General features: G+C 32.1%; 1 protein-coding gene across 1 annotated transcript; it reads right to left on the bottom strand.

Moving 5' to 3' along the window:
* Positions 1 to 90: 90 nt before the first annotated feature.
* LOC140060400 (globin-like) lies at positions 91 to 24,735 on the bottom strand. The gene is made up of 4 exons (XM_072106587.1): positions 24,636 to 24,735; positions 23,268 to 23,793; positions 2,449 to 2,674; positions 91 to 2,027 (listed from the first exon to the last, which is right to left on the bottom strand). Exons 2-4 carry the CDS (start codon positions 23,450 to 23,452, stop codon positions 1,890 to 1,892), a joined length of 549 nt encoding a protein of 182 aa, XP_071962688.1. The 5' UTR covers positions 23,453 to 23,793; positions 24,636 to 24,735; the 3' UTR covers positions 91 to 1,889.
* Between the last annotated feature and the right edge of the window lie 899 nt (positions 24,736 to 25,634).

Here is a 25,634-nt window from a genome sequence, read left to right as displayed (position 1 = left end):
TGTAATGAACGTAACGAAATGAAACACAAAAACTACAGTTTTATAAAATAAATAGATAAAGTTCAGAATTTTTATTCGTAAGCACCTAAACCCTAAACCCTAAAATTGATTATACGGTTGCATTCCAATTACAACTTCAGTAGCATTAATTTCACAAACCTCGTTGTCGGTTTCAGCCATTTGTCCTATTTTACTAAAGTCATGCGTATCCATTGAACACCAGCGTATGAAATCATTATCTCTGGTAATAGCTTACGGTATGTTTTCATACTGCATGTTTGGTTTCTATCTGTTTGTCTGGGAACAGCCTACATTTTGTTTTATTCGAATCTTGTAAAATTTGACGACAATCTGCGATTTATCCCGGGCTAGTTAAATTTTAAAAGGACAAAATGTCAAGGTCAGAAACAAAATTAATATTAATTTGTATAATATATAGATATACATGCCTCTCTTTCTATCCGATTCTCGACCAAACTTTCCCACAATGGCACAAAAACTCACATTCAATGTACAGTAGGCCTAGTGCTTAGTATAATTTACCGTACTAAGGCACACAACATTTTGTCAGTGACATTATTATGTACGAAACAATAATATAGTCGGATGATGCACTCTCGGGGTACCCTCCAGTTTTAATTATTTGATTAGCTTACCCTCCTTTTACTGGGTGTTATACTGTATACAACATTATACATAAGTTTAAGGCACTTAATATGCTGAGTATTTATGAAAATATCATTTGTTTTGAAGTGTGAAAGAAATCACTACCAACATTATTATATTAAAATATTACTTATGTACATTGTACCCTATAATAGCCACGACGTGCCCATATTTATACAAACATATGACGTCATTATTGTTGTCAATACTGAACATGTAATTACCTAGGTATAAACAAAGGCCTGTATTTATTTACAGTATTTGAAAAGAATAGAAAATACATATTAATATAGGTCTACTATATATAACATATCTAAAAAAGTTTGTGTTGCACAAGCATGGCATCAATTGAAAAGAATATTAATAAAATATTTCACTGTATTAGGACTAAATCTCAAATTAAAAATAGAGGGCGCTGTAGAATAATCACATTCATCCAAAAATGGTAGTTTATTAAGTAATTAGTAAAAATGTGAATTTCATTAAAATGATAAAAATGATCACCTATAATTCGTCAAGGTGACGAATTAAATTCTAGTTAGTATTTGTTTTTAATTCAAAAAATTATTTATTAATGCTCAATTGCTAAAATAAAACCAACTCTACATTTTGTAAATTGTGGGTTGGTCGGGCTTGGGTGAATTTTTTTTAGGTTTTCTAAATATTTATTTTACTATATTTTGACAAATTGCATTTTTTATACTTGGTTTTATGGCAGTACGGTACCTTATGAACCTGTGATATATTCAAGATACACACAGAAGGCCTTCCTAGCTGCCTAATAATGCACATTCGAATTACAATATAACTATAGTGTTTTTAGATGTATCATAATGATTGAAAACAATATTTTATTGTGGTGCTCAGGGATTATGGGTCTGTTCATTGTAAACCTATGCTTACCGCCATCACTTTCCGCGTATATTCATTCTTTTCTGTCATTAATCGAGATAGATAGCTATACTATACTGGTAATTACAGTACAAACAAAATGTAGCTTAGTAAATTCACTCTGGGAATTGATTGTACTTCCCAAGCTAAAACATATTTTATCAGCCGTTTATTTCGTTTACATCTGGTTCTTAAATATATTATAGTCATAACCCTCAAATTGAAGCAATAGTTCACCTCACTCCAACATGCAGCAATTAATTGAAACATAGAGGAAATAATTCCCTTCATGATTGAAACAACGGCTGACTATACATCACAGACTGTTTAGACTAGCTTGCCTCTTTCAGTCCTATACAAAATTCCTCAAATGTAAATGTTAAAAATTTATTATACAAATTCTCGATGTTTTCTGTGTAACGGTCCCCAAGAAAGTCTCTGATTGATTTGACGAGTGGTTCTTCAAATTTCTAATAGTAAAAAAAAAACAATAAACAGTAAATTTCAACTTTTGTATGCTTAGGCATAAGCAGGAAAAATTAATCATTAAATCAAATAAAATCCCTTTTATACAATCACATTAAATGTGCTTTATTTAAACACGTGTTAAATTATATTTGAACATATACGCCTATTTATACAATTCTTTGTCATTGGTCAAACTTTGTATATGCAAAAGTTTGAAAATGATTCATTAGGTTTTGCATTGTTTATAATAAGGTATTTATTGAAGAAGATAGAAGATAAATAAATTTGAATTGTTCCAATTTTACTTTTAAATATATTCATGGTTCCAATTGAAATAGCTAAACTATAAATCGAGGAGATATCTTTTCCGCCTAAACTTCATGGGGAAAATAGTAATTAACTTAGACTGAAAAGCGCTCTCACCGTAATCATATCGACTGTTACGCCATACTTAGCGTGGTTCCCGCCTGTTTCTCTTAACATTTTACTCATGCTGTCTACATCGTCTAATTTTTCCAACAACTCGTCAAAAATATTCATCATAATTGCAGCTTGGTTTTCAAATGCTAGACTAGCCATTAGTTGATCACGTGACTGGCCTTTTAAGTCTTTGAAGAGATCTTGATATTCTGGTTCAATTTTAAATAACCTAGAAAAAGCAATTATTTTATATTAATATAATTTTTTACATTAAAAAAATAAGCCAATCACATTGAATAGAATTAACATGAGAAGCACAGACGATACGATATATGTACATATACTGTACCATGTTGCAATTAATAAAATCGAATAAAAATAAAAATACAATTATCTTTAAAAAAAAAAACTACTATAAGCTGAAAATAACAAATCAATTTTCAGATCTCTGTATATAAAAATAATGAAATTAATACCAATAGGTAGACCAAATAGAAACCATAATAACCCTATAAATTGATATTAACTTCAAAACATGGATTAAATATGCAACAAATAGAGAGTGCAATTGGAAATTATGTAATTATCCACAAAATACGACCCTAGATTTTGGTCAGTCGGGATTAGGTTAAATAACAAGTTTACTATAATATATATATGCCTGTTTATAATTGCAATTGGTTCTCTAAACTTGTTTATAATAAATGTATATTAAGAAAATACTGTCCTACTGGCGAGGACATTGCCTTAATCTAGTTATACTACGTGGATTACAAACCGATGTAGTATGACCAGATTAATTCAGATACATTTATAACGTTAAGTATTACTTGTAGGCTAAGTAAATACTTCAATTTCTTCAAGGATGATCCAAATATTAAATCATGGATGATCATCTTAACGTGATAGTGTCAGTATAATTGAAAATGTCATTTCTGAAATATAGTTAAAGTTCTTAACTTAACCAATACGATCTTCTTATCTAATTGTAATACTTTTTCGAAGATACATATTATCCGTCTTTCAAATGAGAAATCGAGACGTAAATATCATAATCGTTAGTATATCGCTATGGAAACTTGTTCAGTAGCATGAAATATGCGTTTTATAAAACTATGCCTACAACCATTTTACATAAGATTCGTTGTTTTTGGTTGAATCAATCAATCAATCAAGGTGGGAAATGCAAAGTATATCAATTGAAATGGAAGTTCAAACAGCTTAACTAAACGAAGTTTCTATTTGGCCTGAAGATATTTACATAATAGTAGTGTAGCACAGTGATTTACTAAGTGCATGGTAACAGTGCAACATTGATACTTTACACACCCTATACGCTGTTATATGAACAAAAGTAAGCATCTTCATGATTTCACACGTCAGTAAGAAATATAATACTGTGACAGATACGGGATATTGATTTCCTTTTTTTATTAATTGTTAACAATATTGTTAAATTTGTAAGAACGCACCATACGGTAGAAGCATTACAAAGCAACGTGAATGTAAGAAGACCAACAGTTTTATCTTTGAACTTAACTGTCAATCAAACTGCATATACTCGTTTTTTAACTCGTAAAACTGATACTGTACTTATTCATTTTCTCCAGCACAAGAACAGTTGTTTATTATTCTAATTTATGAATCGTCTTGTGAAAGAAATTAAATTGAATATTTGTAAATATATATTTGTACCTTTCTTGTTTGTAGTTCTGATTTCCTTACACACTGTCTAGGAAGTCATTTACCTGATTTTTATGAGTCCAAATAAATAGTTTGAACTGTTTTTCTTGATGAAACCAGTAAGCCTACCGATATATATACCGAGAAATACATGCATACTTTATTATGTTCTTGAAAGCTTACTTATTTTACTGGAATTTTATGTAATTGATTTAAATTTTTTTTTTTTATATCACACTTGTTTTTTAAGCATACTTTTTATCTTTTTTATCACCTTTAAGGCTTATTTGTGTGGTCTTTTTTATGCTTTCAAATTCAGATTCAGATAACATTTATTCAGATAATAATGAACATATACAAAATAGAAAAAAAGATATTAAAGTGAACATAGATAAAACAGTAATTGGTAGTCATTGTTATCATGGATCCCTTCTAGAAGTTAAAAACTTGTCTCGCAGAGACCCACAAACAAAACACATTACTAAAAAAATTAAATAAACCTAGAGTAGGCCTATATAACATATTGTATATGTATTGCAAAAGGAAAGTCAAGTTTCCAGTGTATGGACGAATAGGAAAATCTTGAATCTATAGAGGATTTTTTGTTTCTAAATGCTGAGATTTTCTTTAGTGGATATCCATAATAAAGTTTGTGAAATGTGACTGTTTGGCAGTCTTTCTCTCAAATCTAGTGGAAATTGTCCTGCCAAATTTGTTTTAAGATATTTTTTTCTAATGCATTAAGTCTTTCATAAATTAAAAATAAGTATTTCCCTTTTTCCTATTGAATCAACAATATGGCGAATCATTTTTTAATTTTAGTTTTAAAAATTCTCATTTTGATACATATAAATGTGTATGAATGCAAAGTGACAAACATGTTAACAAGCAAACACATTGTCGCTTATATAATACAGATACTAATAACTCGTGCATTTCGTCATACATAGATCGTCCAATACGCTTTGCTTCATATATCATCCTCATACCTAATTCTTCTGGGCGTAAGTGCTGTTTCCCTTAATTCTAAAGAAGTATTTTTCATGGAAAGTGGTAAAGACTTTACTGCAAAGACTGTACCGTACTTTCGTTATTATGTGCATATTGTCCTTAACAATAAGAGAATACAAACATGAAACCTGATATGTTAGTAGAGTGACATTATTGGTGACCACCATTCAATGTGTAATTGACAAATACAATTCTTTATCAATCTGAAACTGGGTGCCGCCAGTTGCTTCCAATTTAAATGTCATATTAATTTATAATTCAGTATAAATGTCCTGCACGTATTTCTCGTTTGGTGTTTTATGCCTTAGATTATTATGAATAATCTTAATGTCATGGGACACTAAATTTAATAAATTTCAAAATGATCTTCAATTGGCTGAGTAATGTTAAATAACGATTTGTTTAAAACAGATTTAAAAAAGATCTTTAAAGATAAGCAGCTAATTTTAGGCTCCCAAGACTGTTTAAATCAGTGAGTCGTCGAATAAAAAGGTTATAAATACGCAAAATCTACATTTGCATTCAAAATAAATAATGTGTTGTTACATCGGATAGTTTAATGATTATACCATTGGAATAGTGTTGTCAAATCATGATGTTAAAATATTAGATATTGTCAATATATATGGTATAAGACAAAACAATTATATTGAATTAAGTAATAATAGATCGTTAAAAAATCGAAATTAAGCTTATCATTAATGGTACAGTACGCGTATTATAACCATGTGCCTCAAGTCCCTTATTTGTACTATAATTTTGTCTTATTTTGAGGGGATATTGTGATTAAGATCCTTTGGCCATTTGCTCTAACTTTTTTTGAGGTCATAAAAGAAACTCCACTCGTAAAGATTGTGTTTATATATAGAGCAATCTATATGCATGTTTGTCCTGCGGAACGGATTGTCACATATGGGGACTGTGATAAAATGTGCTATTGGCAACCCTTGACAATGCGCCTAAATAAATAACAAACATAATAATAGGATAACATTTGAGAAAACCCGACTATAAAGATGTATCGTCACGTCTATAATGTAAACTCAATTTGCTTTCAACAACAACAAAGGGTTACAAATCACCATTTCTAAAATAAATTAAATCAAAACCAATTTAAGATGGTATTCCTATATTGGTGACATCAACATGGTCTGGTCTGGTTTTCATTAATATAAATTAATATTAAAAGCATATTAAATACAATTTTAAAAGATATGATACAGAATAATATATCTTTAATGTTACGCAATTCTTGAAGTTCATCTCATGAAATATTATGTCTCCAGTGAATATTCAGCGGCTATTTCAATGATTTTTTTATACAATCATTTATACGCGATACATATAAATATACTATTATAAACACGTTATGTACATAAGTTATATTCATAGAGAAGGCACGTAGTGTTTACATAGAAGTTGTTACAGTTATTGATTGCCGAGTTAGAGGTTTGTCGGTAAGATGTACGTTTTATGTGTATGGTCATTGTAGATGAATTTTTAGTCGCGTGCAAACGCGACTCTACAGCTCACTATGCCTGTCGGTTAGTCGGTCGGTAGGTTGGTCAGTCGGTAAACACTAACTCAAATGTGAGCATGCGACTTCAGCCATGTGTATGGCCTTGTTTAAAATCGTGTTTCTTATCCGTGTCCGATTTTCTTTTAATATGTTCGTACTGAGGCAATTATCTTTTGCAATTGTTACTTTTAACTTCATTTTGATGATTTGTTTTAACATTGCGCTTGATGACAAGTTTATATCTAGTATAATAATGACCGAATTTTAAAAAGAAAGAATTATCTGAATTTATCAAAGCAAGCGGTTAAAGAAAAGTCCATTTAATCTATTTAATGGTATTATTATTATTGTATTGAACATTTTAATTTGTTTTAAATATGTAGATAATACAATTTTAAAAAAACAATTAATTTGCTAATGCTTGGAGATATAAATGTCAAAATTATCATTCAATTTAAAAGCTTAACGACAAAATTATGAGATCCGTTCGAATTGTTATTGTTATTACCATGGTAATGGTTAGTTATTGATTTTGATTCTCAATTCTTCTCCTGCGGTATAGCGACCTTCTGATGTTATAAATATAAAAAAGATATAATATGCATAGTATTCCGTATCTTAACATTATTGTTATCATGACATATAAGGGGGAGACGGCTTCATTAGCCACTCGCCTTAATGTCTTCTCCACGGTAGTAGATAAAATAAAATCTTACTTGACCTTGTGATTGAAAGGCAACGTTACTGTAAAAACCAAACTACTGTTTAAACAAGGCCATATAGGCCTACAATTTGAGTTAGTGTTTACCAACCGACCGACCGACCAACCGACATAGTGAGGAGCTATAGAGGCGATAATATAATGTTACTTTTAATAACGGTGTTATAATATATATATATATTGTTCCCTTTTATTTTTATTATTTTTATTATTGATTGAATAGGTCTATGCCATTTTAATGTCACGTAATAGTTCATTTTGACCAAAAAATGATTTACCTTAAAAAAACTAACTTAAAACCACAAGTAATCAAATTGGCTGCCAGCCAATGAGTTTATGACTGAATTTAACCGTTTATTTTGCTTTTTTTTTTCTATAGCAGTACCGTAATTAACTCTATTAAAACTATGAAATGGCCTATTCAAAGTGTGAATTATTATTAATCATAATTATTCATGTTTTTGGAGGATAATACATCTTTAAGTAATCATCATGAAATGAAGATTACTCACTCAAGCAATCAAACATGATTAATAGTACGTAAACCATCATAACCCATCGTTATTGTGAAAAAGTAATGAAATGTCCAATTACAATTATGATACTTAAGCATTCATGCAAATTGGAGTGGATATTTTGATCAAGATAGGCCCATATAACAAGATAATAGATTTAACCGTGGTTTACCAAATTACAGAAGTCTTAATCCTTTTTCTTCATTAATTAATGCTCAACTTTATATTTTTCGAGATTTTAATGAGCTTTTGCTTAAGCCTACCAACTCTGTCATATAGAATATAGAAAGAAACCGAGTGGAGGTCTGAAACCATCTATTTAGGACTATGATAATATAGGTAAATTAAAGGGGATGATATTTTCATGGCATCTACGACAAATCCAAATTGATGGCAGGCAGTCGGCTCAAGTCGCGCGCAACCGAACATTGTAATCTATAAACATCAATTAATTTATGTAGGCTTTTTTTTAAATAATTGCACTACTGCTCAATGATAATCCGAAGTATTATTCAAAATAATTCGACTGTAACCGTTCTATTCTTACAATGGTATTGCATAGATACCACACGATACTTACTGTTAGACATTTACATTTGTACGTTTACACTACTGAAAGTCATAAACGATCGTTGCATGTATTCCCCGCCCCTCGCAAACAAACTGAAAACGTACACTCAAGTTATACGATGTTTACCGAAAGATGTAAAAAGTTGGCACCAGGTGTGTTTATACTAGTATGAAGTTTCTTGTAGATATACTTTACTCAGTACTTATCTGGTCCACGACCCCTTTCTAAGCGGAGTAGCCCCTTGAGAGATGAACGCTAAAACATAATACATTGAACTCGCGTGAATGAATACTGTTTCAGTAACTGCAGCTAGTCAACCGAAGAAGAACCATGCCAATATACAACCTCGCATCTGCAGTCGCTGTTTTACTTATTATCTGTTTGAAATTTGCTGCTTCAAGCGAGGTAACACTCGCTGCTAAACTAAGGTAATATATACATCAATTGTATTCATTGTTTTTTTCTATTGCCTTATATCCAATTTTCTTGAATGATTAGTTATTTAAACGTATTAGTCTATTCATAAGTTGCGTAAAGAAATAGGTGAAAACGAATTCAACGGAAAAATGAACCCGAACGTTTAATTGATTTTACGAAGGACTGAACCATTCATTCTAAGCACGAATACAATTTATTAGCTTCATCTTTCATAACCAAATTTCAATTTCTTTTTACAACGTTTAAAATTATATTCCCATTTCACGTTATATTATAAACAATAATACGCGGAATGTACGCTGTACGACTGTGTATAAAATAATTTGTATTGAATGTTGTATTATTAATAATACGTATGCTTAAATATAAGTATACCTAGTGTAAGATGTAGTATACGCATTATGTATTACCTTTTCTATTTTTTATATTGCCTGATTAACCTATAGGCATGATACTGAATTGATTGATAACTGATCTGTTAGTCTCTTTACGTAATCTACCGTATCCATTTCATTCAATTCATGTCTACACTGAATATGTCCGTGTAATATTTAACAAACATTTAATTAGCATAATCAATAAAAATGTCTGAATACTTAATTAGCATTAATTATAATTTTCTATGTACAGACACCCACTGTATTTCAACATATTGCATTATATGATGGGTGTCATGCAAATTATGTAATACAGTGTGTACCATATCACATATGGCGCTTGTTGATGGGAGACTTATGACCTATAATACAGGCGTCCCATGTGATACTTTAATATAGAATGTATGTATGATACTCGATAAAATATATCGAATGCTGAAGTATTATTATTATTATGCTTTGTGACAGAGAGGCCCAGTTGTTGAATTAGTTTTAGAATGACTGCTCATAACAGATTACCGACCGATATGATTATAACAGTATTGTTAATTTTCAATTATAGCTAATTGCATAATATTAGTTGAAATAGAAGTTTTAGCCGTAAGCGTTGAATCGGAGTCAGGATGGGTGTTTAGGTAAACGGTACGTTTACAGCCATGAGGGAAATAAGGCAGGATTACATATTATGGCATTGAAATATAATTTATGTCATTATATAATATGCATGTTCCAGCAAATAAGACAATTTTGCATAATGTCATGAATTCTCTTGATATCGTTTTGGGTGGATGTTCGATGTGCATTTGTACGCATTTAATATTCACAATTTAACGTTTCTCTATAAGAGGAAAGATCTTGAATGTCGAAGTGATGAAGGCCGTGGTAATGACCATGCAAATATAAACGCCGCAATACGTCACCCGGCCGTTCACATTTATTAGCTATTATTTCCCCCAAACGTGTTAATATCAATAATCATTTGCGACATTATCAAATGATATGTACATAATTTTGTTTTTAGTTGTCATTGTCTTGTCCTGGCGCAGTCACGTGATGGATCTTTTACTACACTGCGGAAAATGAAGACGGTCAAGGTACGAACACCGTCCTGTTACGTGCCTGCTTGGCTCACTTCGAAAACGTTACAAGATTACAAATGTCATATCGCCGAAACAAAATGTGAACGAAAATGCCGACAAAAAGCAAATGAGGTGTTTTATCGCCGAGGTGCACTGGAGATGAATAAAAAGATTTTGAAGAAATCGTATATCTGCAAAAAATTACCAAGCAAAGGCGACTATACACTACAAGTTCAGTACAACACGTGTAAACAGAAATTAACATTTAACTTGAACAGAATCTCCTGTTGATATTTCGGGATGTTGTTTATAATTAAATTTTCAGTATTTCAATTTGGTTTTACACGGTGATATGTTCGACCCAACGATTTAAACTTACAGATGACATGTTTACTCATGACATCGAACCTACATAATGACACAGCTACCGTATTCTTTTTATACAAAGTTTCTATATTGTAAATAATGTGTTAGTATATTAGGAATGCCTAAAATTGTTAAAATAAATACTAATAATGACTTTTAAAAAAGTTAATTATCTAAGCATCTTGGCAATATGTTTCTTTATTATGGTAAACGAGTGAAACAATAAATAGTTGTTGAATTAGTCAACACCCTAAAAGAGCGAGTTTCACTTTTTATGAGTGGCCCTTAAGTACACTGCTGAAAAATTTACTCTAAGAGTGTATTTTCACTGTTTAACATTAAAGGGGTAAGTGCTTTACAGTCATTATCAATTCATGTTTAAGAGTTTTTAGCGATATAGTGCAGTAATATTATTTATGTACATTGTTGCTTTCCACTGTCAAGAGGGTAAATTAAACTATTCATGAGTCAACCCCAAATATATTTGATACACAATCAGTTGAACTTTATAGAGACTTGATCTATTACTGTAAAGGGAAGGTCATTAGCAATATTGTATTTTATTATACTAAGATGATCAGGTTCTTTTTTTACATTATCTTATGTTTAAACGTAGTGTGTAATTGCTAATCGAATTCATAAGATTACATCATTTACTGCCGCAAATGAAATCAGCCGTAAGTTTATACCCATAAAAAACCGAACCTAACCTTTTTAAATAATTGAAATAGTATATTATAGAAAATAGTACGTTGTGTCAAGGTGAAAGGTGAAAGGGCGGGTTAGGGTTAGGGTTTGAAGGTATTGGATGGATCGGGCGGAGTGGCAAGTTTTAAAAACACCGCTGTATGGTATCATCAATGTAGTTTGCTCGTGCACAGGTTATTTGATTTAATATGTGGGAAAATTTGAATTTAAATAATGTAAATAAGTAATTGTAACTCACGTTGCCTCATTAACTTTATATAGTATAACGTCGTCGCGTTGGTATTTAATTTAAATGTGCGCAGTACTAATTTTAGTTTGTTGTTAATTAGAGCACGGAATAAGGCCGTAAAATATTTGAGTCTATTACTAGAAACGTTAAACGTAATGAATAATTTTAACTTAAAACCAAACTTCTATTTACATCGTAGAGATTATCAAGCAATCAAAATTGTGACTTGAATTGAAATTTGAATGTGTATAAATAGGTAAAGAACAAGATAGATATTTGAAATATTAATAGAAATGTTGACAAATACTGTATATAATGTAAAATTCGCCAAAACAATTGGAACAAGGACTATTTTTAATCTTACATTACTTAAACGAATATTAAGATTGGATTTAAATGTAATAAAGAAATACGATAAATATTTTCAAGTCAATTAATATAAATTATTAATAAATAATATTAACTTTGTCAAGAAAAAATGGAGCAAAGAATCTTAAATCTTTAAATTTGAAAGTTATCAAACAATCAAGTTCTGTCGACGATTATTGAGATTGAATTAGAATGTATATAAGTAAATAAGATGAACAGAGGCAATACACAATGTATCAATCAATTACGTCAAAGATTATCATGTTGACGATTGAGATTGATATGGATTCAAACTATACTTTGCAAATCTAGATACAGTACCGAGAATCGGATGTGTAAACGTAGACTGCATGTTTATGTCTTATAGCCAAGAAATTCGCCTTAATTGTTAAGATATCATTAATTCTTCAGTCTTAAGCTTTATTAAGTGAAACTAAAAATGCTTCGTTTCAGAATTTAATGTCTAAATACGGTATGTAATAATTACATGTAGGTTTGTTAAGTCATTAATTTATATCACTTGTATTAGCATCATTGCTGTGTATATAAATCGTGTGAAATCATATATTTTATCAAACGACCCCATCCGTATGTGCATATATCTTCATTATCCATCCAACCTTGATCATCTATGTCATGTTATTATATACTAAACTATTACTTTAGAACGATTTAGTTTGTTTTTAGAAAATGATACGTGAGTTACTCATTAGTCTTGCAGGTTGATATACGTTCCATACAGCTATTTAAATGTGGTTATCGCTCATCTATTCAAACATAAACAATTCGGCACTAATATGAGAGTGCCTGACAGAGCACAAACCTAATTTGAAGACTAAATTATATAAAAAATAATGTTTTTTGTTTTTGCCAATGTGAGTGTTTCTGTAATTTTACAGGAAGGCGTATTGGATAGTTCATTGTACAAAATACAAATAAGGACAATTTATTGAAATGTTAAAGACACATTTGGCCGCCCATATGCTATTTAAGTTATGATGTTTTATGATTTTTAATGAAATATAGTAATCAGTTTTGATTAAGAGCATAGTGATTATTATTATTTTTGTTGTTGACAAAAACCGTATTTATAAGTATAATAAACTGCTCAGCTTTCAAAATTTGTTTTGATATGAGAACGGAAACCCTCAGTTCCACCAGGTAGCACCAACATTTCCAAACTTCAACTTTCCTAAAAAGGTTTTGTATTTATAATAGGCCTATGCCTACATTCAGCTCAGTTAATGACCTCCTATGTTTTTTTAAGGCAAGCGATTACTATTTTTGTTTAATTATTTAAAATCTAATGATGTAAATACATTAGGCCTATCTTGTATGTATTACCCGGGAATAATAAAATTCCACTTAAAGATGTATTGACCCCCTGAAAAAATTATTCTTAAAAAAATGTTGAATATTCCATTTTAATGTAACACAATAGTTATCCACTTTGACGAAAAATTGGATCGAAAAAAAAATGTATTTACCTGAAAAAATGTAATTTAAAGCAAAAAATGGTAAAATTGGTTGTCAGCCAATGGATTTTTGGTTAATTTTAAACATTTATTTTGTCATTTTATAGGTGAAAACATTATTTTGTTTTCGTTCTTTTTCTATGGAAATGATTCACTTTATTAAAACTACAAAATAATATATTCAAAGTCTGATTTAATTAATCTTCATTTTTTATGTTTTTGGGGGACAATACATCTTTAAGGAATCTTTAAGGAAGAGTACAATTTTGCCAATGTTGCATAAAAAGTTTATAGTTAAATCACGTTATAGAATTCTTTGAAAGTTGTCAAACACACCATGGGATTCGGATGAACAATTTTTATTTCTTACTGCGTAAGCATGGCTTCATTGGCTATAATAAACCACGTCCGTCAGGCTATAAATACGGCTGGTATGTTTTTATGTTCAATTATTTCCATGTATTATTTGTACCGTACGTTTATTATGATTAAATTTCAATTTTGGTATTTGTTGAGAAATTCTACATTATAATTAGTATCGATTTGTTAGAGTAATAATAATGCATACAGTCAACATGTCCACATCCTAATTCGACAACTGCTGACAATTGTTACACTTTTATATGCCAGTTTATCGATAATATTTAGATGTAAATCCTAAAGTGTCGAAAAATAAGTCTGAAACGGAAATACAATTATAGAGTAAAATATTTCCAGTGTGTTTTGTGACTAGATGCATAGAGCATAATAAAATAAATTCAAGAATGTGAGAGATTTAACTTCAAGGGTATTTAGCTGTGTATATACTGTATAAATAAATCAATTAATAAATGGCAATAGAAGAGACATAGCGTTAATCAACCTTTATAGAATATGGTAAAACGCCTAGTTTATCTTTCTGTCATTTTATGAGTTGATTTTGTATCACGTTTTTGTTATTTTCTCTTAAGCTCTATCTACACTATCAAACTTAAAATATGTTATGTGCTCATATATTGACAGAATGATGGAATATCACTACCATATTTAAGCATATCACTGTCATTTTTGGGCACATTGTCAAACTGGTTTGATATTGTAGACAGAGCTTAATTTAACTTTACGTTTATATTAGGCCTATACGATATTTCTTTAGAAAAAAAAATTAAAGATTGAAAAAAAATTTAGATTGATGTGCAACGCAATGAGCAGGAATCGCGAATGCGGTGTCTATAACTGTCCTGTTTCTCTCAATAGTCATAGCCATTCGAGTCTCTCCAAAAATTCACAACCAAACTTTAGGCCAAAACCTCTTGGAGGAACAATGTTGGCCTAGATGTAGACCATAGTGTAGGCTTAGCTGTCCTACTATGTACACCATTAGAAAAATGCTTGTACGTTAGTTATAACATGTCCAACGCATTCTACATTTCAGAGTGATATATTATAAGAACACATTTTTAATCGATTTAGATATTTCGAAGGTGTAAAAATAATGCATATGCTTATAATATTAATTTGTATTCGTTCGCATATCGTCAAGTTATATAATAATAACTGTAGCACCTACTCTGTAAGATTGTACGCAATTAGCCAAGGAATGTATTGCGATAAATTGTAATTGTAAAATAGCGGTATATGTTGGAGTCATTCTATCTTGATTTATGTCGACAATGTCAAACCAGTTCAACAGACAGACGAGTGCATATTTTACTTAATAAACATTAAACGTGTTTGTTTCAAAATATATAAACAAGCTTGTTTTGGCTAATCTTAGGGATAGTCAATACTTTGGATGGATTTATCGAACAGCAATGTTGCAGCAATAAAGCCTTTATAGAGCACAGTATGCTTACCATTCCTCAGACAATGATTGACCTTTAACCTAAATAAATATAAGTTATTTCAAAATTAATTCATAACATCTGTAAGATTAACAAATAAAAAAACATTACTAATAAAACAAAGGGTTAAATTGTTATTTGCATGAGTATATATGCAAATTAAGGTTAGAGATAAAAGATTAATTTAAGAAATTTGACAGCATCGGTTTTTTGCAACCAGTAAACTGTATATTCTTGTTTTCCTTTCCCAGTGATCCGACGCTTTTGATTGGTCAAATCAATTGCGTTGTGTGGCGATTGTAAAAACATCTTGCATCTCGCTGTGTTTGTATGCGGTAGAGTATGTACAAACTTGTACAAAACAAGAAAATAATAAAATGATAGAAAGCCTATTTTTACAACGCCTCTTAGAATATTAATGTACAGATAAATTTTAACCATTTTATTTAAATTTGTATTCCTTAACAATCTTAAATAAAGACCGTCTTTTTACCTACCATAATCTACAGAGTACAATTAACACTGTGGGGTGGGCAGAATGCCAATATATAGCCTACAGTAGTATTTCGCGCACAGTAGGCCTAGAATCTACAGCCGTTCCCGTTGTTGTATTTACTCATCTCAAAATATACTCTATCATACAGTTATTATAAAGTTATTTTGAAATATTTAACTCGTGTTTGAAATGATCAATATTCCATGAATTATTAGTTTTGCAACATAGACATTGAAGAGGGCACTGTGTAAAAGCATAGGAAAATTAGCGCCCCCAGGTGGTATGTTATGATAATTCTCCCACCATTTCTTTCTAAATTGTATTGACTGTCTTTTCTGGAATTCAGGCATACAAATACATTAAACATTACTGATTCGAAAGCTCACTAATAAAGATTCAAGAGGGAAGCAGCTGATTAATTGGAACAGTTGGTGTGATAATAATTACTTAACTTATTATATCACTCCATGTTCCAATATTATTTCCATTTCTATTAATAGACCTATGACTATGATTTGTCGGAACTTCTACAATATGAATTTGTTGTTAACAGAACCGGATATAGCCTGACCCCTATCGACCAGTATTAAAACAAAACCTAGGTAATATGAATATATATTCATGAGATACGCAACTGGCACTTTTATAATGTTCACGTGGAACAGACACAAGCTCAACAAGCCCACTTTTCCAACGAACTTTATTCTCAAGGTGGAATGTTAGAAAGGATATTAACATTTTTCAAATCATTAAACTTTTATGACCAATTTACATTATTGATAGACTAATTTACCAAATTTGTTGACATGGCGTTAATAATTAAGGATAAGTTTTAAAAAATACGTGTTTAATTTTGAAATATCTATTCTCGTGTAAAAAAAAACAAGGTGCCGAAATTAGAAATGCATTTTTGTTTCTGGAAAGCTTAATTCACATCATTCATATCATATCTATTTTCCTGTTATTTTTCTGGTGGCATAACCACTTTGTATAGTTTTCTCACTTACTCTCACTCACTTAGGCCTATCTTTGTATCTTCGCTTGTTTTGTTATATTTTGTTAGCTCTTTATGTGACTATGAATATGTGACTACATTCTGACAATATCATGTAGTTTAGCAAAACGTGTATAATTCTACCTAATACAATTTTACAAGGAAAACATAATGTAATGTAACATAATCTTCTTTTTATTGTTACTTTCATAGAAATTACTAGTGGCATGTTGTGTGGTAGTGTAACTAGATATCACTAATGATGATGCGCTAATGTCGCCTTTTAACTATTGCCAGTAGAAATTAACGCGAGTAGATAAAATTCCCTCGGGTTACACATTCTCATATATCCACCATTTAAGTGCTCGGGAATTAGGCAGATAAAGTGCTCTTGATCTAAATTCAAATGGTTTACCCCAAATAGGTTAATGTTTTGTAAATATTGTTTTATCGCTGATTTCCTTTTTACACTAAAGGTACATCTTCTTAAAGTAAAACCCTCAACAACTTATTACACCTCTGTGTTTTACGCAGATGAGTTGTTCAAACCGAGAGCAAGACAGCATAAAACATGTTATCAGACAATCAATTACCCCTGTTCAATTAATAGTTGTGGGGTAATTCCCACAGGTTTGACTTTATTCTTTCAGTACCATAACAAGGTAATCGATGGCCTAGCTTCAAAAGAGGACGTTAGCAACGCGCATCACCATCATAGTAATAACATGCATAGAATAAAGCACCATCCGGTATCTATATATAAATTTACGTAAGGGCAAAATTCGGTAAATCGCGCGTTATTTCTAGAATGTTTAATCGATGGTATATCAAGTTAGTTAGAATCTCGGTACTGATTTTAACTACCTGATGTAACCCTGTTTACTAATTAAATTGAGTTAGATAATTAGTTATTGACAATTAAAACGAATTTAGGTTCAACGATTTTGCCCCAAATAGGGTGTTTTCCAATCGTGGTATATAACACTGTCTAATGGATGTCCTCTTGAAAAATACCTGCACACAATAATATGAGGATGCTTCGCATTTTCCTATCTCCTCCTATGATAATTGTTTTTAATAGCTGAAAACCGTTTGAACAGCTCAAGTACAGTATCATAATGTTGAAGACTGGCCGATTTTCTTAAAAAATACTATTTTGATAGATTTAATCATTAATTTAAATTAACTCTTCCCTGATTTAATAAACGTTTATACAAATGTATTGATTTGCGATGAATGGAACATTCCAATCTCTCAGACTCCCAGTTTGTAGGTAAATTTATGAGCCCTTGGTTTAATCCATCTAGTTTACTCAATTTGCGTTAAAATCTTTCTTTCTTTTTTTTAATTCAATAACAATGGCCTCTATATTTATTTTTTAACATGTAGACATTTAAATCAGACATATATGTTTAGTCGCGTGCTACAGCTCACTATGTCGGTCGATTGGTCGGTTAATTTTTTAATTTCGCCCCTTTTCAATCTACAGGTTATTTCAGTAAATATTTATTTCCATCATAAACACAATCACAACAACAAAAGGAGGACGTACAACAAAGGCGAAGCCTGCAAACAGTTGTACACCTTTACAAAACTACGCAACAAAAAACAAAAATGACAAATAAATAATGTGTTAGAGTTATATACCCGGATAAGTTGGTTTTATGGGCACAGTTATCGCTAAAGTAGGATCCAACTTAGGCCTACACGTGTAGTTAACTACGCCTGGCGTATAGAGAACGCCTGGTGGTGCAGATTCATAGATAAATCGACGACCGGGAGTGGTTGTACAAAAGCATTTCAATGATTTATACAATTATAAAAATAATTCTATGAAATTTGTATATATGTAATATAATTTTAACCATAGTGTGAAATGTAAAAATACTGTAATACAACCAATATATATACAAACAAGAGGCTAGAGATCAGGATTTCCTGTGTACAGTATGTGCGTCGTCCCAGTTCACTAAACAAAACAGCTACTATAGAGGGAGATGATAGATTGACGTTTCCAATGTTATAATACACGGTTCTAGGACACCTACCCCCTAGACAGTTACCCCACGGATGTTTACCACCCGGACAACTACCCCATTAGGACAACTACCCCCCCCCCCCCCGGACAACTACCCCCCGGACAACTATCCCCCGGACAACTACCCCCCGGACAACTACCCCCTTAGGATAACTACCCCCCGGACAACCACCCCCTCAGGACAACTACCCCCTTAGGATAACTACCCCCCGGGTAACTACCACCGGTCAACTACCACCGGTCAACTACCCCCCGGTCAACTACCCCGGTCACCACCCCCCCCCCCCCCCCCCCCCAATCCAAAAGTAGACAAATATATAGGACCGGTTTCTGTAAAAATGAAATCATCTGTTTTTAACGGGTGTTTCGAAACTAGAGACCCGAGACCAGAGACCTGACACGAGACCCAATACGAAAAGGGAGACCTATATTTGGGTCTCCCTTTTCGTATATTAGGGTCTCCCTTTTCGTAGAGTGTGGTCTCTCTTTTCGTATAGTGGGGTCTCCCTTTTCTTATAGTGGGTCTCCCTTTTCGTATATTTGGGTCTCCCATTTTGTATATTTGGGTCTCCCTTTTCGTATATTTGGGTCTCGCTTTTCGTATATTTAGGTCTCCCTTTTCGTATATTAGGGTCTCCCTTTTCGTATAGTGGTGTCTCCTATTTCGTATAGTGGGGTCTCCCTTTTCGTACGTGAGTCTCCCTTTTCGTATATTTAGGTCTCCCTTTTCGTATTGGGTCTCCTCGGGTCTCTGGTCTCTGGTCTCGGGTCTCTAGTTTCGAAACACGCGTTTTTTACCGATTATTCTGTTTAACAGCACGCTAGACCCTAGATGTGCTAGATTTAAAGTACCGTATTTATTGAAAAAACGGCCTGGGCTGTTTATTGTTTAGGTGGTTTTTAGGTCGACATTTATTGGAAGAAAGTTGTTTATTCAATGGGAGGGGGTATAATCTAATGGAAATAGACGCCGATTATTCCATATGATGTTTCATGGGAGTGACATGGTCACCGTTTATTTGAGGGGAATTTATTTAAAGATCGCCGTTTATTCGGTGAGTGAACATTGAGGTCAAATATCAAAAGTGATATTATTCTTCAAGTGTACAAAAATACCTATATGACAAATTTGAGACAAAAATTAATTCTTTCAAGACCAGTGGTTATCGAAGCATTGTCCTGACGCAAAAATTATTATTATTATTAGCGAACCCAGTCTTTACAGTAAATACTTCTAAATAAATAATTCTCCGGGGGATAATTGTCAGGGGGTAATTGTTCCTAGGGGGTAATTGTCCGGGGGGTAGTTGTCCAGGGGTTAGTTGTCCTACGGAGGTAGTTGTCCTAAAAGATTATTTTCCCTCGGAGTATTGTCCAGGAAGTAGTTGTCCTACGGGGAGTATTGTGTCAGAGGTAGTTGTCCACGGGGTAATTACCCGGGGGGGGGGGGGTAATTGTCCGGGGGATAATTGTTCCTAGGGGGTAATTGTCCGGGGGTAGTTGTCCAGGGGGTAGTTGTCCTAAGGGGTTGTTGTCCTAAGGGGGTAGTTGTCTGGGGGGTATTTGTCCGGGGGTAGTTGTCCTAAAGGGGTAGTTGTCCTAAGGGGGTAGTGGTCCAGGTGGTGGTTGTCCGGGGGGTAGTTTTCCGGGGGTAAATGTCCAGGGGGTGAATATCCGGATACGATAATACACGCATACACGTAAAATATAGAGGGCTTACATTTTTTAGTCCACGGCCTACGGTAAGTATAGCTTAATGAAATATATAATTTAGCCTGCTGAACTAAATGACGTCAGTCGAGACAATGTTCAATAAGCAAATTATCATTAAGCATATTGTTTTGTCAAATAAAAATAAAATTATTCTTTTATAAACAATAATATGGCTATATTAATACCGTACTATTACATTAACCGTCAATTTTGGATGATCAACAGTGCTAACAACCAAATCGATGTGTAGACTTATATGTCGTTGGTGGCGAAAAACGAATCAGTAATATTATGTAGGGGGCGACAAATTACAAATAATACAGGCTGAAGTAACTTACTCAGTATGCTTAGAACATGGTAAATTAGTAAGAAGAAAGTAATAGCCTATATATCAGTTGTTATTTATTATTGATGTTTTTCCTGATGATAAAACACAGACAATGGTTATTCAAATAATTAGTAATGACTAAATGTTTTGTGCTACTGTATATGCACGCCATAAAAGACCTGTGTAAAACAAAGTTAAAATGTGACTATGACATCAGATCAAACACTGATGGCGATTGTCCGTCGTGCGTATTCCGACTATTAGACCTACTATTTTACTATTCAGCGCGATTCTTTAGAAAGACTTGTTTTTAGAAAAACACAACTGAATAATATAACTTGCCTATATGATATTTGCATATAATTATAGAAGTAATGGATGGATGTGAACAGTCAAACTGTCAAGCTAATTAATACCGTTCCTCCTTTGTTGAGAGGGCTAATTATGGATATTGATTATTTATATGACAACAGCTTATCCTGCAATTAGACTATCATTAAATTAGTGAATTCATGACGATCTCTCTACGACCTGATTGTAATGCAGAAAATATGGCCGACATGGCCGACGATTAGGCCTACCTAATGGTATAAAAAAACGTGCTCTCAATGAAGCACGCCATGCGGATATAAATATTTTGGTTAGTGCTATTATATATATATATATATATATATATATATATATATATATATATATATATATATATATATATATATATATATATATATATATATATATATATATATATAACCAGGTTATTAAGCTACTATTACAGCTACTAAGTTCATGCTTATAAGTAGACTTCCCTGTCTGATCTCTTTTAAAACATCAGAGTTTGCAGAAACATTGTAACAATCTAGAGAACTTCTGAAAACGAAGGAGATATGAATTTGAAAAAGCGTGGGCTATGGATTTGGGAGCATCTACCTTGACCACTGTGTATGTATCTTGAAATATCTCAGAAGAAGAATATATTATACAATTTTCACTTTTAGAGTAGACTTACTCTAATTTAATCATGCTTTTATACAATAATTCTATAATAATTTAGTAACGGGGAAATTCATATCATGTTAGGAGATATAAACTTCACATGACATAGAAATATTATTACTAATAATGTTGTCATGGAAACAGTATTATTTGAATTATCTGCGCGATGTTACTTGAGCTAGATATTGAGCATTGTAAATGTCGAAGCAGCTCTTCACTTTAAATTAGTTTGTATTGTAAGGTAAATTGAGGTAGATATTTGACTATTATTATGGCTGTCACTATTGTCATTTCTCAGCATCATCATTACTTATGTTTGAATAGAAAGCGTTACGACTACAACACGCACACGACTAGTCGTGAGTAACATTGAATACAAGAAGAAGAGATTTACTCTAGAGTATTTCAAAATAAGTGTTATCTGTTACATTCTTTATCTCATTATCGCAGCTTTTTGGAAACAAAGTAAGGCTATCTGTTTCTATGAACTCGATATGACGCCCTCTATGATATAGATTGTGGTATAGTCCTCTGCTGCAGATTCAGCCGAAACATCAAAATTAAGACGGAACAGACACCTCTTGTTAACCATAATTACATCACTAAACATGTCTTCTGTTCATAATAATGATGTCTGTCTACGGCAGTGGCTGTGTGAGCTAGTTAGTACACCGGGGTAGTATCCCACTACTCGTCTCGAAAAATGCACACGAGAATGTTTAGTCTGGGCTCCAGACGGAGTTTTGTAAAAATATAAATAAATATAAATATTTTTGCACATATGGCGTTTCATACGTGTATTACTTGAGTTTGGATATTTGTATTTTCAGACAAAAATCGCGGTCGAAATAAAAACAAATAAATTTTAAAAAAAGACAATAAATACAGACTTGGGGCAAGTCTAGAGAATGTTGTGTACACTGGTTTATAGTCTTTAACCGAGAAAATCATTCTACTACCAGAACCATCAAAGTGAGTGAGCCTCTCGAACCTTTTCCATAAAGCCTAAGGATTACGGGTACATTATCTTAAACCGCTCACCCGTATTATATACTGTAGGACCCGCGGCAGCCAGAGTACCTACAGCTCCTATGAATAATGACATAGGCTGATGGACCATTTACACTTATTAAAGTAACCGATGTGTACATTATTGTACGTTTTCAATTCTAACTGAAGAGCCATGTTCTGAGGAATCTTGAATCCGGTACCGTTTGAATGCTACGGTATGGCCCTGCCGTAACTTCTCGGCCACTGGACAGTATACTAAATGTGACGTCATAAATAATTGGTATGGCCAAATTTGTGAACAAGAGAGGAGATTACTTTCACAGAAAAGACCGAATAATTAAAATCAAATAAATATATTGAATTACCTTAAAAAAGCATCCGATCCTACTTCGTTTAAATTTCTTTGCACTGCTTTCCATGATTTTTGAAGACTAAACTTGTCACGCGCAGTAAATGGTAGTCGCTTGTCAACAGGCGCTTGTTTGATTGGTGTATCGTTGAACGGCGTGTTGGAGTTTCTACCCTTCTCAACTGAAGAGGTACACCCCATAATATATTGTCTTATTTACAATCTTTTGTCGCCAAAATGGAAAATTATCTTCACTGTGTTAGGCCAATGTTTATTTTATTATAAAGACATCCTTTTATTTCATGTTTTATGTCCATAAACAAAACAAGTAATTTCCTTTAGATGGTAATCAATTATTGTTGGTTATCTCCGAGTATTATACCATATTTTCCTGTTGATGAAAAGCTATAAAACTGTCTCAAACTGTGTATTATTATAATGAAAAGAATGGCGACTATCCATAATGTTAGCAAATTTCAGCTATAGGCTATTCACTTAGCTTACTGCAATATGCATACCGTTTTTTACTTGATTCGATACATCTAAACAAGAAAGATAGATAACAAGTTTTAAAATGTAATTGATTTGTTTAAACATATACACAAATATACACAGTAACATTTAATTTCATTTGACTGGGCTTTTTCGAATCTTGGATTATTTTTATTTAAAAACCGTGGGAGAAGCACTGCAGTATGGACACAGGATATACATGTTTAAAATGGTAAGTCTACATACACTAATTCATTTTTTTTTTAAATAATAAATAAAGACTCCACAAATTCCGTGATCAACAAAAGAATTACTGTTAAAATATGACTTGAAACTCAAACTGTACTTAAAAATTAACTAAATAAATGAAAACTGTCAGAATGAGTCAGAATCAAAACACGCGACACTAGTGTAAGGTATACTATCAAAATTGTAATTTACTAAGTTTTGATAAAGCAGACGACGAGATGATATTAATGGAGTTATTTTATTTTTCAGTAATAATAAGAGGTTACTTCAGATAGTATGTTATCTAGGCCGCGAGAACTTTGAAATAATTTGTAACCTGAATCTTAATTATAATAAATAATGAAATAGTATATTCATTTTTTGTCAATGAGTTTTTAGTAAAGCTATTATAGTAACAGTTTCCAAACCATTAGTTTGAACACAAAAGTATGTGTATTCAAATAATGATTGATTGATTTTTATTTCACCTACAGTTCATGATGCCGTAAGTGTGTTCATGTACATTACGTACATCTACTTCAAATTGTACGCAAAGCATCATTAGCAAAAAAAAAACAGTTCTACATTTTAAACAGTTCTTCATTTAAATTAATACTTTTACAGAATATTGATTTAGCTATAAAAACGTGAAGAAATTACTTACCATTAAGGTTTCCAAGCAATCGATACCTCTTATTGTTGCTGCAACAGAGAGAACAGACAGTGTGTTTTACACATTCTTTTACAATAGTGTATATTTAACTGTTTGCTAAATACTAAGAAATCAAAAGGCATTCACTAAGCGTGACTAACATTATGTAATCAATGAAGTTGGATTCATTCATTTGGTGTAGCTCGGCATGAACCATAGTTAATGGTGATGAATTAAAGAGGTAATTGGAATAATACAGGGAACGTAGGCTACATGTAATGACATATGGTTAGAATACTTATATAATATAAAGGTTAATGGATGCATTGTGTCTATTTGGTGACGTTTATAAAATATTCAATGGCTACTAAATATGAAATTTAAGATGCAGAATAGAACCGTTGATGGACAATCACCAAATATTTAATTATTACAGGCCATACAATTAAAGAGGTAATTATTAGGTGGAATATGAGAGATAAATTAGGCCTACATTTAATGTTTAGAAGAGATCCTTTAAAAGCTAAGTAAGTTTGGTCCATTCCGTTTATATTATTCAATGGCTGAGTAAGGGTTACTGATCAGATATTAAAGAAAGAATAGGACCATGCATTTCTTGGAAAATTTAAAATAAAAAATATCCAAATATGGTTAATGGTAAATTAGAGGCAATCATGTGACCATTTCTTGGACAATATTAGCAAATATAGTTACTGGTCAGATTAAAGTATGACAGTTTAGAGACAAGTTGCCTGGAGAGGCCATATGGCCACATAGTCGGTCTTCTCTGCCATTATGACAGGATTTGAACCCAGAAACCTGAGATCGGTAATCAATCATCTAAACCACCAAGCTACAGCTCCACTGACTTCTACCTATCATATTACCAAATATTGTTACTGGTCAGAAAATAAAAAGTATTGGACGATGTTGTATTTGATCAGAACGTTTAACTGGCAAAGTGTTTACATTTGCGTGGGTATTTTTACCACATACTCTATTATATAATTC

This window comes from Antedon mediterranea, chromosome 10, assembly GCF_964355755.1.
Source record: "Antedon mediterranea chromosome 10, ecAntMedi1.1, whole genome shotgun sequence".
Lineage (NCBI taxonomy): Eukaryota > Metazoa > Echinodermata > Crinoidea > Comatulida > Antedonidae > Antedon > Antedon mediterranea.
This window is presented reverse-complemented; position numbering and strand designations above follow the sequence as displayed.